Below are 13,722 nucleotides of genomic sequence, written 5' to 3' on the forward strand. Positions count from 1 at the left end.
GATGAACAAACAATTTGGCCTCAGGAATCTTTAGGAATCTTTTGCCTTCTGATAAAAATGTTTTCAAGTAATTTGAAATTTGTCCTGACCATAAACAAGATGTTGGGACAACAGGTATCAATAGTGAAACAATGGCTAGATTGTAAAATTGCCTTTTTCTGATTGAGGAAATACTGAGTTAGCTCATCTTGAAAATCTTAGAAATCTGTCTTCCAATGACTTACCTTTGCAAATGTACCAGCAAATCTCCAGAGGCCTCCAAAGCCTATACCTGAAAACAAGAAGATGTTTATTAATACATCTCCAATATACAATTAAATTATATGTTGCTGGTCAGGACCTATGTAGGATAGAGAGGAAGAAGACTGAATATGTTGAAAGGACAGTAGAGAGGACTTACTCTGTAGGTAGGACAGTAGAGAGGACTTACTCTGTAGGTAGGACAGTAGAGAGGACTTACTCTGTAGGTAGGACAGTAGAGAGGACTTACTCTGTAGGTAGGACAGTAGAGAGGACTTACTCTGTAGGTAGGACAGTAGAGAGGACTTACTCTGTAGGTAGGACAGTAGAGAGGACTAACTCTGTAGGTAGGACAGTAGGGAGGACTTACTCTGTAGGTAGGACAGTAGAGAGGACTAACTCTGTAGGTAGGACAGTAGAGGACGTACTCTGTAGGTAGGACAGTAGAGAGGACTAACTCTGTAGGTAGGACTTACTCTGTAGGTAGGACAGTAGAGAGGACTTACTCTGTAGGTAGGACAGTAGAGAGGACTTACTCTGTAGGTAGGACAGTAGGGAGGACCTACTCTGTAGGTAGGACAGTAGAGAGGACTAACTCTGTAGGTAGGACAGTAGAGGACTTACTCTGTAGGTAGGACAGTAGAGAGGACTTACTCTGTAGGTAGGACAGTAGATAGGACTTACTCTGTAGGTAGGACAGTAGAGAGGACTTACTCTGTAGGTAGGACAGTAGAGAGGACTTACTCTGTAGGTAGGACAGTAGGGAGGACTTACTCTGTAGGTAGGAGTAGGGAGGACTTACTCTGTAGGTAGGACAGTAGAGAGGACTTACTCTGTAGGTAGGACAGTAGAGAGGACTTACTCTGTAGGTAGGACAGTAGAGAGGACTTACTCTGTAGGTAGGACAGTAGGGAGGACTTACTGTAGGTAGGACAGTAGAGAGGACTTACTCTGTAGGTAGGACAGTAGAGAGGACTTATTCTGTAGGTAGGACAGTAGGGATGACTTACTCTGTAGGTAGGACAGTAGAGAGGTCTTATTGTGTAGGTAGGACTTACTCTGTAGGTAGGACAGTAGAGAGGACTTACTCTGTAGGTAGGACAGTAGGGAGGACTTACTCTATAGGTAGGACAGTGGGGAGGACTTACTCTGTAGGTAGGACAGTAGGGAGGACCTACTCTGTAGGTAGGACAGTAGAGAGGACTTACTCTGTAGGTAGGACAGTAGAGAGGACTTACTCTGTAGGTAGGACAGTAGAGAGGACTAACTCTGTAGGTAGGACAGTAGAGAGGACTTACTCTGTAGGTAGGACAGTAGAGAGGACTTACTCTGTAGGTAGGACAGTAGAGAGGACTTACTCTGTAGGTAGGACAGTAGAGAGGACTAACTCTGTAGGTAGGACAGTAGAGAGGACTTACTCTGTAGGTAGGACAGTAGAGAGGACTAACTATGTAGGTAGGACAGTAGAGAGGACTTACTCTGTAGGTAGGACAGTAGAGAGGACTTACTCTGTAGGTAGGACAGTAGAGAGGACTAACTCTGTAGGTAGGACAGTAGAGAGGACTTACTCTGTAGGTAGGACAGTAGGGAGGACTTACTCTGTAGGTAGGACAGTGGGGAGGACTTACTCTGTAGGTAGGACAGTAGAGAGGACTTACTCTGTAGGTAGGACAGTAGAGAGGACTTACTCTGTAGGTAGGACAGTAGGGAGGAGTTACTCTGTAGGTAGGACAGTAGAGAGGACTTACTCTGTAGGTAGGACAGTAGAGGACTTACTCTGTAGGTAGGACAGTAGAGAGGACTTACTCTGTAGGTAGGACAGTAGGGAGGACTTACTCTGTAGGTAGGACAGTATAGAGGACTTACTCTGTAGGTAGGACAGTAGGGAGGACTTACTCTGTAGGTAGGACAGTAGAGAGGACTTACTCTGTAGGTAGGACAGTAGGGAGGACTTACTCTGTAGGTAGGATAGTTGTTGTTGAGAGGCATCCTCAGCTGCTATCATATTCTGTATGATACTCTGGACAGCGTTGAGGATAGCCTGGTCGTGACACAGTAACAGTACATTGTTGATCTTGGCGTCCAGGAGACTGTGTCTGTAACAAGGACATTTAAACATGACATTTAGATCTACTTTGATACACATTTATGTAATGGATCTACTTTCTCTGCCACAAATCTCCTTTCCCGTCACTTATCTGCTATTCCATCAGTCACAGTGACTTTCAGTATCCTTTAAAGTTCCTTCTCCCTCTTTTTTTTCTTTTCCACATATGGCAACTTTTCTAAATCATTTCATCCACCTATGCATCCATAACTCAAAAATATCCCCAATTTTTTTTGTGAAATAGTAAGATGTTTGCAAATAAAATTGTTTCAAATTTGCTAGCAACTTTTGTATTGCTTCACTGTAAATCTTTAAATCTTTTTTTTTTTTATTGTATCTTCTTAAGAATGTTACTTTTTGTTGAAAATATTGTCTGGTAATTTTTGGTTAAAAACTTTTTATACTTATAGGTAAATTTATCTATCATACAGTTTAAACCTAATGCCATCTGATGCAAAGGTTTGGTTGGTTTAGTCCGATCAGTAGCTACGACTATCTAAGGATGGCTCGGACAAATCAAGGCATTCTTCCGCATACAGAAAAAAAATCTTATTTTGTGTGTATTTTGCTTTCTGAAATATAATGCTAACTTTTTGTTTTCTTCACATATCTGGGACTGTTACTAACAGGATATTAAGTATTCCAATATTACTGATAGTTTTCATAATTAAGACTGATTTAGAGAGATCAACATCCTTGATATTAATTGGTGCTTTTGTGAACGAAATTTCTTGTTTTACCCTACAATAATGTGATCCACTGTTACCAGTAGCTCATGCAGATAAATTATGGAAGTCCAACACATATAAAGCTACCGTTCCTTTACTTACATGACTGGGAACACCTTTGGAAAGACCACAGAGGCCTCCGCTAAATACTCGTATATAATTCTCGCTTCATTCTCATCTGTCGTGTTTCTAACAAGGGTTGCCTGAAACAATAATTTTGAAAAGCTGGAAAATTTCAATGAATCATTAAGAATCAGCCCTGATTTTTTTCCATATCAGGGAGAATGATTTTGTTAACTTTTTTCTTACGATATCTATGCAACTTAAAACTAGAACTGTCCCCAGGATGGCTGACTAATACCCCCGCAATCTGCATGAGTCAATGGTCATTGGAACTGTTAATTAGAGGCTAACTAAGATAATCCATGCATGCCAATATTTCTGAAATTCAGGATGTCTGAAATATGTGTTGTTTACAATAAAGAGAATTCAGTGACAAGTTGCCAAAGCAAACATACCGCCATCCGCCACGTTCATAACAATACAAACGTCCCGAATCCCTATATAGTACCCTCAACGATATCGCCATCGTGGTCCGTTTTTTCTGTGATCGAGGAACTCTTTAGTGTTCTATTTATAGAATTAGGGTATTTCCTTTTTCACAGGTAACTTGTTATACGCTTGAATGAGTTTCTATCACTCAGGTAGATATATGTATCGATGTTTATATATGTGACATCTACACACAGGTATGGTTTGATTTGAAATAAAGCATGACTGATTTCTGCTCAATAAGTGTTCTTATTTATGGTATGAACAATTTGTCTTCGTCAGTCGAGATGGAAACTCTGAGACGAAAGTGTGTTCTTCAGACTTGATCCAGTGCCGCGTAATTTCCAATAAAATTCGACAGACTTTTTTCAGAAATTACATATGTAAATGTGTATTTGTAAGCTACGAAACGTACGGTCAATACCATGGTGTCTTATATGTTAGCTCATTGTGTATTTATTAAAATGTTGGTACAACATTATCTTTTACTGTTGTAATTTTCATGATTCGATACTAACGCCACCCTCGTTATACCGCCATAATTGACACAGACGAAATGTGGCGATATAACGAGGGTAGACTGTAGTTATACAAGTACTTCAAAATGTAGGATATCTATTACGGTATATATACATAATGATATAGTTATACTCCAAAATGTAGGATATCTATTACGGTATATATACATAATGATATAGTTATACTCCAAAATGTAGGATATCTATTACGGTATATATACATAATGATATAGTTATACTCCAAAATGTTGGATATCTATTACGGTATATATACATAATGATATAGTTATACTCCAAAATGTAGGATATCTATTACGGTATATATACATAATGATATAGTTATACTCCAAAATGTCGGATATCTATAACGGTATACATAATGATATAGTTATACTCCAAAATGTTGGATATCTATTACAGTATATATACATAATGATATAGTTATACTCCAAAATGTCTGATATCTATTACGGTATATATACATAATAATATAGTTATACTCCAAAATGTAGGATATCTATTACGATATATATACATAATGATATAGTTATACTCCAAAATGTCGGATATCTATAACGGTATACATAATGATATAGTTATACTCCAAAATGTTGGATATCTATTACAGTATATATACATAATGATATAGTTATACTCCAAAATGTCTGATATCTATTACGGTATATATACATAATAATATAGTTATACTCCAAAATGTAGGATATCTATTACGATATATATACATAATGATATAGTTATACTCCAAAATGTCTGATATCTATTACCGTATATATACATAATGATATAGTTATACTCCAAAATGTTGGATATCTATTACGGTATATATACATAATGATATAGTTATACTCCAAAATGTCTGATATCTATTACGGTATATATACATAATGATATAGTTATACTCCAAAATGTAGGATATCTATAACGGTATATATACATAATGATATAGTTATACTCCAAAATGTAGGATATCTATTACGGTATATATACATAATGATATAGTTATACTCCAAAATGTCGGATATCTATAACGGTATACATAATGATATAGTTATACTCCAAAATGTTGGATATCTATTACAGTATATATACATAATGATATAGTTATACTCCAAAATGTCTGATATCTATTACGGTATATATACATAATAATATAGTTATACTCCAAAATGTAGGATATCTATTACGATATATATACATAATGATATAGTTATACTCCAAAATGTCTGATATCTATTACGGTATATATACATAATGATATAGTTATACTCCAAAATGTCTGATAATATACATAATGATATAGTTATACTCCAAAATGTCTGATATCTATTACGGTATATATACATAATAATATAGTTATACTCCAAAATGTAGGATATTTATTACGGTATATATACATAATGATATAGTTATACTCCAAAATGTAGGATATCTATTACGATATATATACATAATGATATAGTTATACTCCAAAATGTCTGATATCTATTACGGTATATATACATAATGATATAGTTATACTCCAAAATGTCTTATATCTATAACGGTATATATACATAATGATATAGTTATACTCCAAAATGTCTTATATCTATTACGGTATATATACATAATGATATAGTTATACTCCAAAATGTAGGATATCTATTACGGTATATATACATAATGATATAGTTATACTCTAAAATGTAGGATATCAATTACGGTATATATACATAATGATATAGTTATACTCCAAAATGTCTGATATCTATTACGGTATATATACATAATGATATAGTTATACTCCAAAATGTCTTATATCAATTACGGTATATATACATAATGATATAGTTATACTCCAAAATGTAGGATATCTATTACGGTATATATACATAATGATATAGTTACTCCAAAATGTCTGATATCTATAACGGTATATATACATAATGATATAGTTATACTCCAAAATGTAGGATATCTATTATGGTATATATACATAATGATATAGTTATACTCCAAAATGTAGGATATCTATTATGGTATATATACATAATGATATAGTTATACTCCAAAATGTCTGATATCTATTACGGTATATATACATAATGATATAGTTACTCCAAAATGTAGGATATCTATTACGGTATATATACATAATGATATAGTTATACTCCAAAATGTCTGATATCTATAACGGTATATATACATAATGATATAGTTATACTCCAAAATGTCTGATATCTATTACGGTATATATACATAATGATATAGTTATACTCCAAAATGTAGGATATTTATTACGGTATATATACATAATGATATAGTTATACTCCAAAATGTAGGATATTTATTACGGTATATATACATAATGATATAGTTATACTCCAAAATGTCTGATATCTATTACGGTATATATACATAATGATATAGTTATACTCCAAAATGTAGGATATTTATTACGGTATATATACATAATGATATAGTTATACTCCAAAATGTAGGGTATCTATTACGGTATATATACATAATGATATAGTTATACTCCAAAATGTAGGATATCTATAACGGTATATATACATAATGATATAGTTATACTCCAAAATGTCTGATATCTATTACGGTATATATACATAATAATATAGTTACTCCAAAATGTAGGATATCTATTACGATATATATACATAATGATATAGTTATACTCCAAAATGTCTGATATCTATTTACGGTATATATACATAATGATATAGTTACTCCAAAATGTCTCTTACCAGAACTGTAAGAACTAAGACTTGTGTTGGGTAGTCTGTCAAAACCTCAGAATCGAGCAGCACATTATTTTCGTTTGAAACAGATCCTCTGCCACTTCGAGGCTGAGTCATGCCCGATTTGCCTGCTTCCTTTTTTGAACCTGGAATGGGCATGGAACTGCTTCTTGTTTTGTAGAGAGGTGGTCGCTGTGGCTCGATGTCCAGACTTCGCCAGCCCTTTGGACTGCTAGCCTGCTGCAAAAGGATCATATAAGGGTCTCATACAGGTCACACAATGTACCTTCACAAAGACATTTTTTCCCCAGAAATGCTTATGAAAACTAAAAAATGTCCGTAAGACACAAACTGCACTGCTGCCACTTGACACCCCGAGTGAGATTAGCTAGTTACATTGCATCGGAACGGCAATTGTTAAGACTGATTTACCTGTATCACCTATTGTCAGATTGATTTACCTGTATCACCTATTGTCAGATTGATTTACCTGCATCACCTATTGTCAGATTGATTTACCGGTATCACCTATTATCTGATTGATTTACCTGTATCACCTATTGTTAGACTGATTTACCTGTATCACCTATTGTTAGACTGATTTACCTGTATCACCTATTGTTAAGACTGATTTACCTGTATCACCTATTGTTAGACTGATTTACCTGTATCACCTATTGTTAAGACTGATTTACCTGTATCACCTATTGTTATACTGATTTACCTGTATCACCTATTATCCGATTGATTTTCCTGTATCACCTATTGTTATACTGATTTACCTGTATCACCTATTGTCAGATTGATTTTCCTGTATCACCTATTGTTAGACTGATTTACCTGTATCACCTATTGTTAGACTGATTTACCTGCATCACCTATTGTTAGACTGATTTACCAGTATCACCTATTGTTAGACTGATTTACCTGTATCATCTATTGTCAGATTGATTTACCTGTATCACCTATTATCTGATTGATTTACCTGTATCACCTATTGTTATACTGATTTACCAGTATCACCTATTGTTAGACTGATTTACCAGTATCACCTATTGTTAGACTGATTTACCTGTATCATCTATTGTTAGACTGATTTACCTGTATCACCTATTGTTATACTGATTTACCAGTATCACCTATCATCTGATTAATTTACCTGTATCACCTATTATCTGATTAATTTACCTGTGCTTGTTGTAAGTGCGTGACTTTAGATGTACGACATGCATTATTCATGGCATTCTGGTCGAGGAGGTCACAGCTCTTCTGTCTGCGTGTGATGGGGGTGTTGATGGGTGGGGTATTACTTTGTGTAGTCGGTGGCTGACAGGGTGGGGCAGGTATGACCTGGGTAGTGGGTATCGTCGGAGGGAGAGCTGGGGGCGGGGCACCAATAGCCGAACTCCCCGAACTACTACTGCTTCCTGGAGTTGTCTGCTGGGCAAGTTCTGCACTGAGACTGTCACTAGAGGGCGACTCTGTCATCATGTACTGGCTAGTGCGATGCTTTAAGTGACACCGACTTCTTACTTCTTCAGAGACAAACACCAGAGCTGCAAAGATATACAGAGGACAATGGTCAGGATTGGACCAGATCTTAAAACTAATTTGGAGACACGTTTGTCAACTACAGTTAGTAAAACACATCAACAAATACTGTATTCATCCTAAAATAAGCACACACAACCCTCCCTAGTTTAAAGTTTAGTATTTAAGTTTGATTTTTGAGAAAACTTCACAAACTCTTTGTTACGGTTTTAACATTATTTTCTATTCTTATTATTTCACATAACGGATACTGCATCACAAACCCCAAGTCCTCTCTTTGGTAAGTTGGCAAGAAATATCACTTGAATAGTGATATGGAATGATCACCATGGAATTATTTACATGTATTTGTAATTTATACATACCTGCCAGGTAAGGAACTGTCTGCGGTGTCACCTCAAATTTGTCCCTGAAATAAAGTAAAATATTAAATGAACATTTAAAAAAAAAATCGAAATTTCATACATTCTGCAAAATACTCGACACCATAGTACCATTCTTGACTGAACTATGTAATGGGCCATTTGATAAACTTGGCCAAAAATTTTGACAAACAGATTTCTCAATGTTCTTACTATTTTAAAATTACTATATAAAACTTAAACCTCAAATGAAATGGTAACTTGCAAAATATATTCTTCATCACAAAAGCTAAGAACTATCAGTGGTAAATGTCTGTGAAAAAGAACTTTTATGGTACTGACTTGAATTAAGAAATATAAACATTTTGAGGATTTGAACCAAGATATATCAACATTTTGATGACTTGCATTGAGATGTATCAAAATTTTGATTATTTGCTTAGGACTAAAGATCTTGGCAATGTGTACTTTCTGACTGCACAATGTAGTTAAGTGAAGAATGAGGTGGCAATGTTTTAGAAATTAGAATGCATCAACAAGACCTTAACTCAGGTTAAGTTACCACGGTAACCACAATTACCAAGTGATCGACACAAAATTCCTACCTGTTTGTAGACTTGACTGTAATCGAGAGTAGCTGGTTGAGAACCCGGATTGTCCTGGAGACTGTTGTGGGGGTCGGATGCCGGAACCCTGTCGTTAAAATGGATACAAATTACTGGCAAGTAATCAAACATTATTATGACCAAGATTAATTTGACTACATAATGTTTTGGTTCATGTGCTAAAATATTATGATTTATTTTCAGAATAAATACAAGGAAACACAAGCTTTACATTTCCTATTGGCAGAATGATGATCAGACATTATCAACCAAAAACTGTATTGAAAAATAATCCTATTCACCGATAATCAGTCATGGATTACCAACTGATGTCCCTTCACGATCTTCAGCTATGTTTTCTAATAATCTGGGGTGAAACCTACTGTAACAGTGTTAACAGTTCTTTTTTTTTTGTCAGTTTGGTATTTCAGTATGCAGCAAAATATATAAAGAGATGACTAGTGCTACTGTGGAAGCTTTATCAACAATGTCAACTCCTTAAAACTGGCTTCAGGTATTGAATAACACACAATTGCAGCATACAATAAAACATATAAATCTGGTTACTTGAGGTTACGGTTTTGTTTCATAAGTTAGCTCATTAAGTCCAAATTTTCTGACAATCTTTCTACATAGCAACAAGACAATTTTAAAACTTTAATTTAACATAAATGGCCCATGTACTGAACTGGAAGGAAAATATTGTGGTTCAACTACAAACGTGGTACACTGCATCACCTCTACTAACAATGATATAAATCTCAAGCCAACACGTTGGGGTAATACTGTTTATATAAGATTACAGTGACTCTGAATGCCATTAGAACTGTGATGTGACAGCGACTGTAACACAAACCTTTCAGTAGATGTCCAACCAGAGCAAAGTTGAAGTTATCCTTAAAGCTGAGCCCCATAGCATGATCCAGCTGCTTGAAGTCCCACTCAAGGGGTTCTCTCGTCTCCATCATAATCACCTCCAGAGTCTGTTTAGAGCAACAAATCACATTTTATTTGTAACCATCAAATATGGTACATGTAATGCAAACATACATGTTCTAGTGAAATCTTGATTTTATCAGTGCTTTTTGAGCTGAATGCATTCTGGTAAATCCTGATTGTGCTAATTACAGTTTATTCCTGGCTACATCAATGAATGTGCTAATTTATTGCTAAAATTAAAATATGCTGAAACACGTATAGTTTTTACAGTATACTAAAATGGCACCAAGCGATACTTTGGAAAATGTTGGAACTTAAAAGTTAAGTAGATGTCGTTGAAATAACAGATCAAGGAAAGAGTGAAAAACAAAGAATATACTTGCTACACTTCAATATAAGAATCAAGCTTTATGAAGCTTTTCTATAACTGAGACTTGTTGCCAAGAGCTTTCTAGTAAGATATACATCCTATGAGAGGACACCAAGAATAAAGGAATTCTACATGCGGTAGGCAGTGGAGAAAATGTGTTTTACTACAGGATATTGCTTCATAAAATCATTTCGTTTAGTAGTTACTGTTTGACAAACCTGGAGTCCTCCCATTGGGTAGGTATTCATTTTCTAGAATAACCATAAGGCTGAAGCTCATGTTTATTCACTGATTTCTGAAGCAGCAATTTTTATTTATAGTTGATGTTGACAGTTTATTTTATGGTGGTCTGGGTTATATACTGAATATAGAGAAGATATCTAACAGTGTCTACATGGTGGTCTGGAGTATCTACTGAATATAGAGAGGCTATCTAACAGTGTCTACATGGTGGTCTGGGGATTCTACTGAATATAGAGAGGATATCTAACAGTGTCTACATGGTGGTCTGGGGATTCTACTGAATATAGAGAGGATATCTAACAGTGTCTACATGGTGGTCTGGGGTATCTACTGAATATAGAGAGGCTATCTAACAGTGTCTACATGGTGGTCTGGAGTATCTACTGAATATAGAGAGGATATCTAACAGTGTCTACATGGTGGTCTGGGGTATCTCCTGAATATAGAGAGGATATCTAACAGTGTCTACATGGTGGTCTGGGGTATATACTGAATATAGAGAGGATATCTAACAGTGTCTACATGGTGGTCTGGGGTATCTACTGAATATAGAGAGGATATCTAACCGTGTCTACATGGTGGTGTGGGGTATCTACTGAATATAGAGAGGATATCTAACAGTGTCTACATGGTGGTCTGGGTTATATACTAAATATAGAGAGGATATCTAACAGTGTCTACATGGTGGTCTGGGGTATATACTGAATGTAGAGAGGATATCTAACAGTGTCTACATGGTGGTCTGGGTTATATACTGGATATAGAGAGGATATCTAACAGTGTCTACATGGTGGTCTGGGGTATCTACTGAATATAGAGAGGATATCTAACAGTGTCTACATGGTGGTCTGGGGTATCTACTGGATATAGAGAGGATATCTAACAGTGTCTACATGGTGGTCTGGGTTATATACTGAATATAGAGGATATCTAACAGTGTCTACATGGTGGTCTGAGGTATCTACTGAATATAGAGAGGATATCTAACAGTGTCTACATGGTGGTCTGGGGTATATACTGAATATAGAGAGGATATCTAACAGTGTCTACATGGTGGTCTGGGTTATTACTGAATATAGAGAGGATATCTAACAGTGTCTACATGGTGGTCTGGGGATTCTACTGAATATAGAGAGGATATCTAACAGTGTCTACCTGGTGGTCCGGGGATTCTACTGAATATAGAGAGGATATCTAACAGTGTAATTGGTCAAATCAGAAAATGTGATATTTTTCACTAGTGAAAAATTTCACTTTTGTTGAATGATTATTTTTTTGATATTTCACTGGTAAATATTTGTTGGTTGTTTGTTGACCACCTAATCCAAATCTACCCTCTCAGACCTGATGACAAGGTCGTTCTGACATTATTTGACTTTGACCTCTACCCTACCTCTCGGTCAAACAAGCCCATTATGTCGAGCGTGTGGAGGTTCTGCTCAAGTAATGCTAGTCCAGCGGCATACAGAGACACTTCGTCCAACTGAAGAACAGATATGGCCGTCCAAAACAGGAACTTGTGGATAGAGGAATCCTGGGTAATAAAACAAACATTTGACTTTAATAAACAACAGAAATGATGATTATATCTGATAAAATTAATTTTCATTTTCAAAAAATACATTTTTGTGCAATAGCTCCAAAAAATCAGGATATATTTTGCTACAAGTAAAGTCATGTTGACATTTGACTATTTTTTCCTTCTTCTAATATTTGAGCTAAAATAAAAATCATACCTCAGGAAGAAGTTTATCATAGACACATAAACATATCTGATAAAAGTCTTATTAATGAATCTAAAACTAGCAGTGTACCAAGTTGAGTTTGAATACTCAGCCTGCTTACTGTATAGGTTCTGGGTAGGTAAGTATTTACATATCAATAGATATGCTTTGAGAATGCCCGTATATCTTACAGCAGTGAGTAAATATCTGATGTACTTACAGATCTAAGAAGCGGCTGAAGCCGGGTCAAACACATCACAATGGCTTCAATCAATGTCAGATCATTAAACGACTCCAAAGCCTAAAACAGAAAAAATGTTTCTTTTTATTAAGTTTGTTATTCTACATACATATACAGTAAACAACAATATCAGGTCTAGACAATTCATAAAGCAGTCTATCTAGGTTTGAGATGAGATTCCTCAGTTTGGTATACTTAATATCATTTGAAAAGATGTTAATACAAACCGTGATTGAAAACTGTTTCGAAGCTTTCAAAATCACCCAACAATAGTCAGAATGGATAAAATATCACCTATCCTCAGACTTTCTGCAGTATTGGGATGAAAATGTATCTTGATATGTTTTTGTGATTATAATTTGAAAGCTAACTTTACTTTAATTCCATTGCTGAATGGTGAACAATCGTCAAGATTATGGAAAGGCATTTTCACTCTTTCTTTGAAATGGAAACAGATATATTCAAAACCTTGCAAACATATTTTCAATTAGCATTTGTGTTAAAAATAAATATCTTTTCAAAATAGTATATAGTAAAAGAAAATGTCTCTATCTTAAATTAAACTCTAGTCTCTGGATTTAATAATCCCAGTCCTTACCTTCATCATAATCTTGAGGAGCTGTTTGATCTCGGAGTCAGTAACAGTCTTACTTATACAACCAAATACAATGATAGCCCTGGGCTGGAGGGCAGGATTATACTGGAATGCAAATCTGTAAACAAAAATAAAGATTCTGAAGTGAAAAAAACAATAGCTCCTACCTATTGCATGTACCAGTG

General features: G+C 35.2%; 1 protein-coding gene across 1 annotated transcript in view; it reads right to left on the minus strand.

Annotated features, from left to right (window-relative positions):
• Positions 1-13,722, minus strand: part of LOC117332753 (neurofibromin-like) — an 85,357-nt gene that overhangs the window by 3,552 nt on the left and 68,083 nt on the right. The window contains exons 53-63 of the mRNA XM_033891781.1: positions 13,541-13,655; positions 12,922-13,002; positions 12,371-12,511; positions 10,282-10,408; positions 9,426-9,513; positions 8,824-8,867; positions 8,096-8,463; positions 6,914-7,147; positions 3,178-3,278; positions 2,197-2,336; positions 225-271 (exon numbers count right to left, since the gene is read on the minus strand). Coding sequence (XP_033747672.1) covers positions 225-271; positions 2,197-2,336; positions 3,178-3,278; positions 6,914-7,147; positions 8,096-8,463; positions 8,824-8,867; positions 9,426-9,513; positions 10,282-10,408; positions 12,371-12,511; positions 12,922-13,002; positions 13,541-13,655 — 1,486 coding nt within the window. The remainder of the gene's footprint in view (positions 1-224; positions 272-2,196; positions 2,337-3,177; positions 3,279-6,913; positions 7,148-8,095; positions 8,464-8,823; positions 8,868-9,425; positions 9,514-10,281; positions 10,409-12,370; positions 12,512-12,921; positions 13,003-13,540; positions 13,656-13,722) is intronic.

This window comes from Pecten maximus, chromosome 8 (genome assembly GCF_902652985.1).
Source record: "Pecten maximus chromosome 8, xPecMax1.1, whole genome shotgun sequence".
Taxonomy (NCBI): domain Eukaryota; kingdom Metazoa; phylum Mollusca; class Bivalvia; order Pectinida; family Pectinidae; genus Pecten; species Pecten maximus.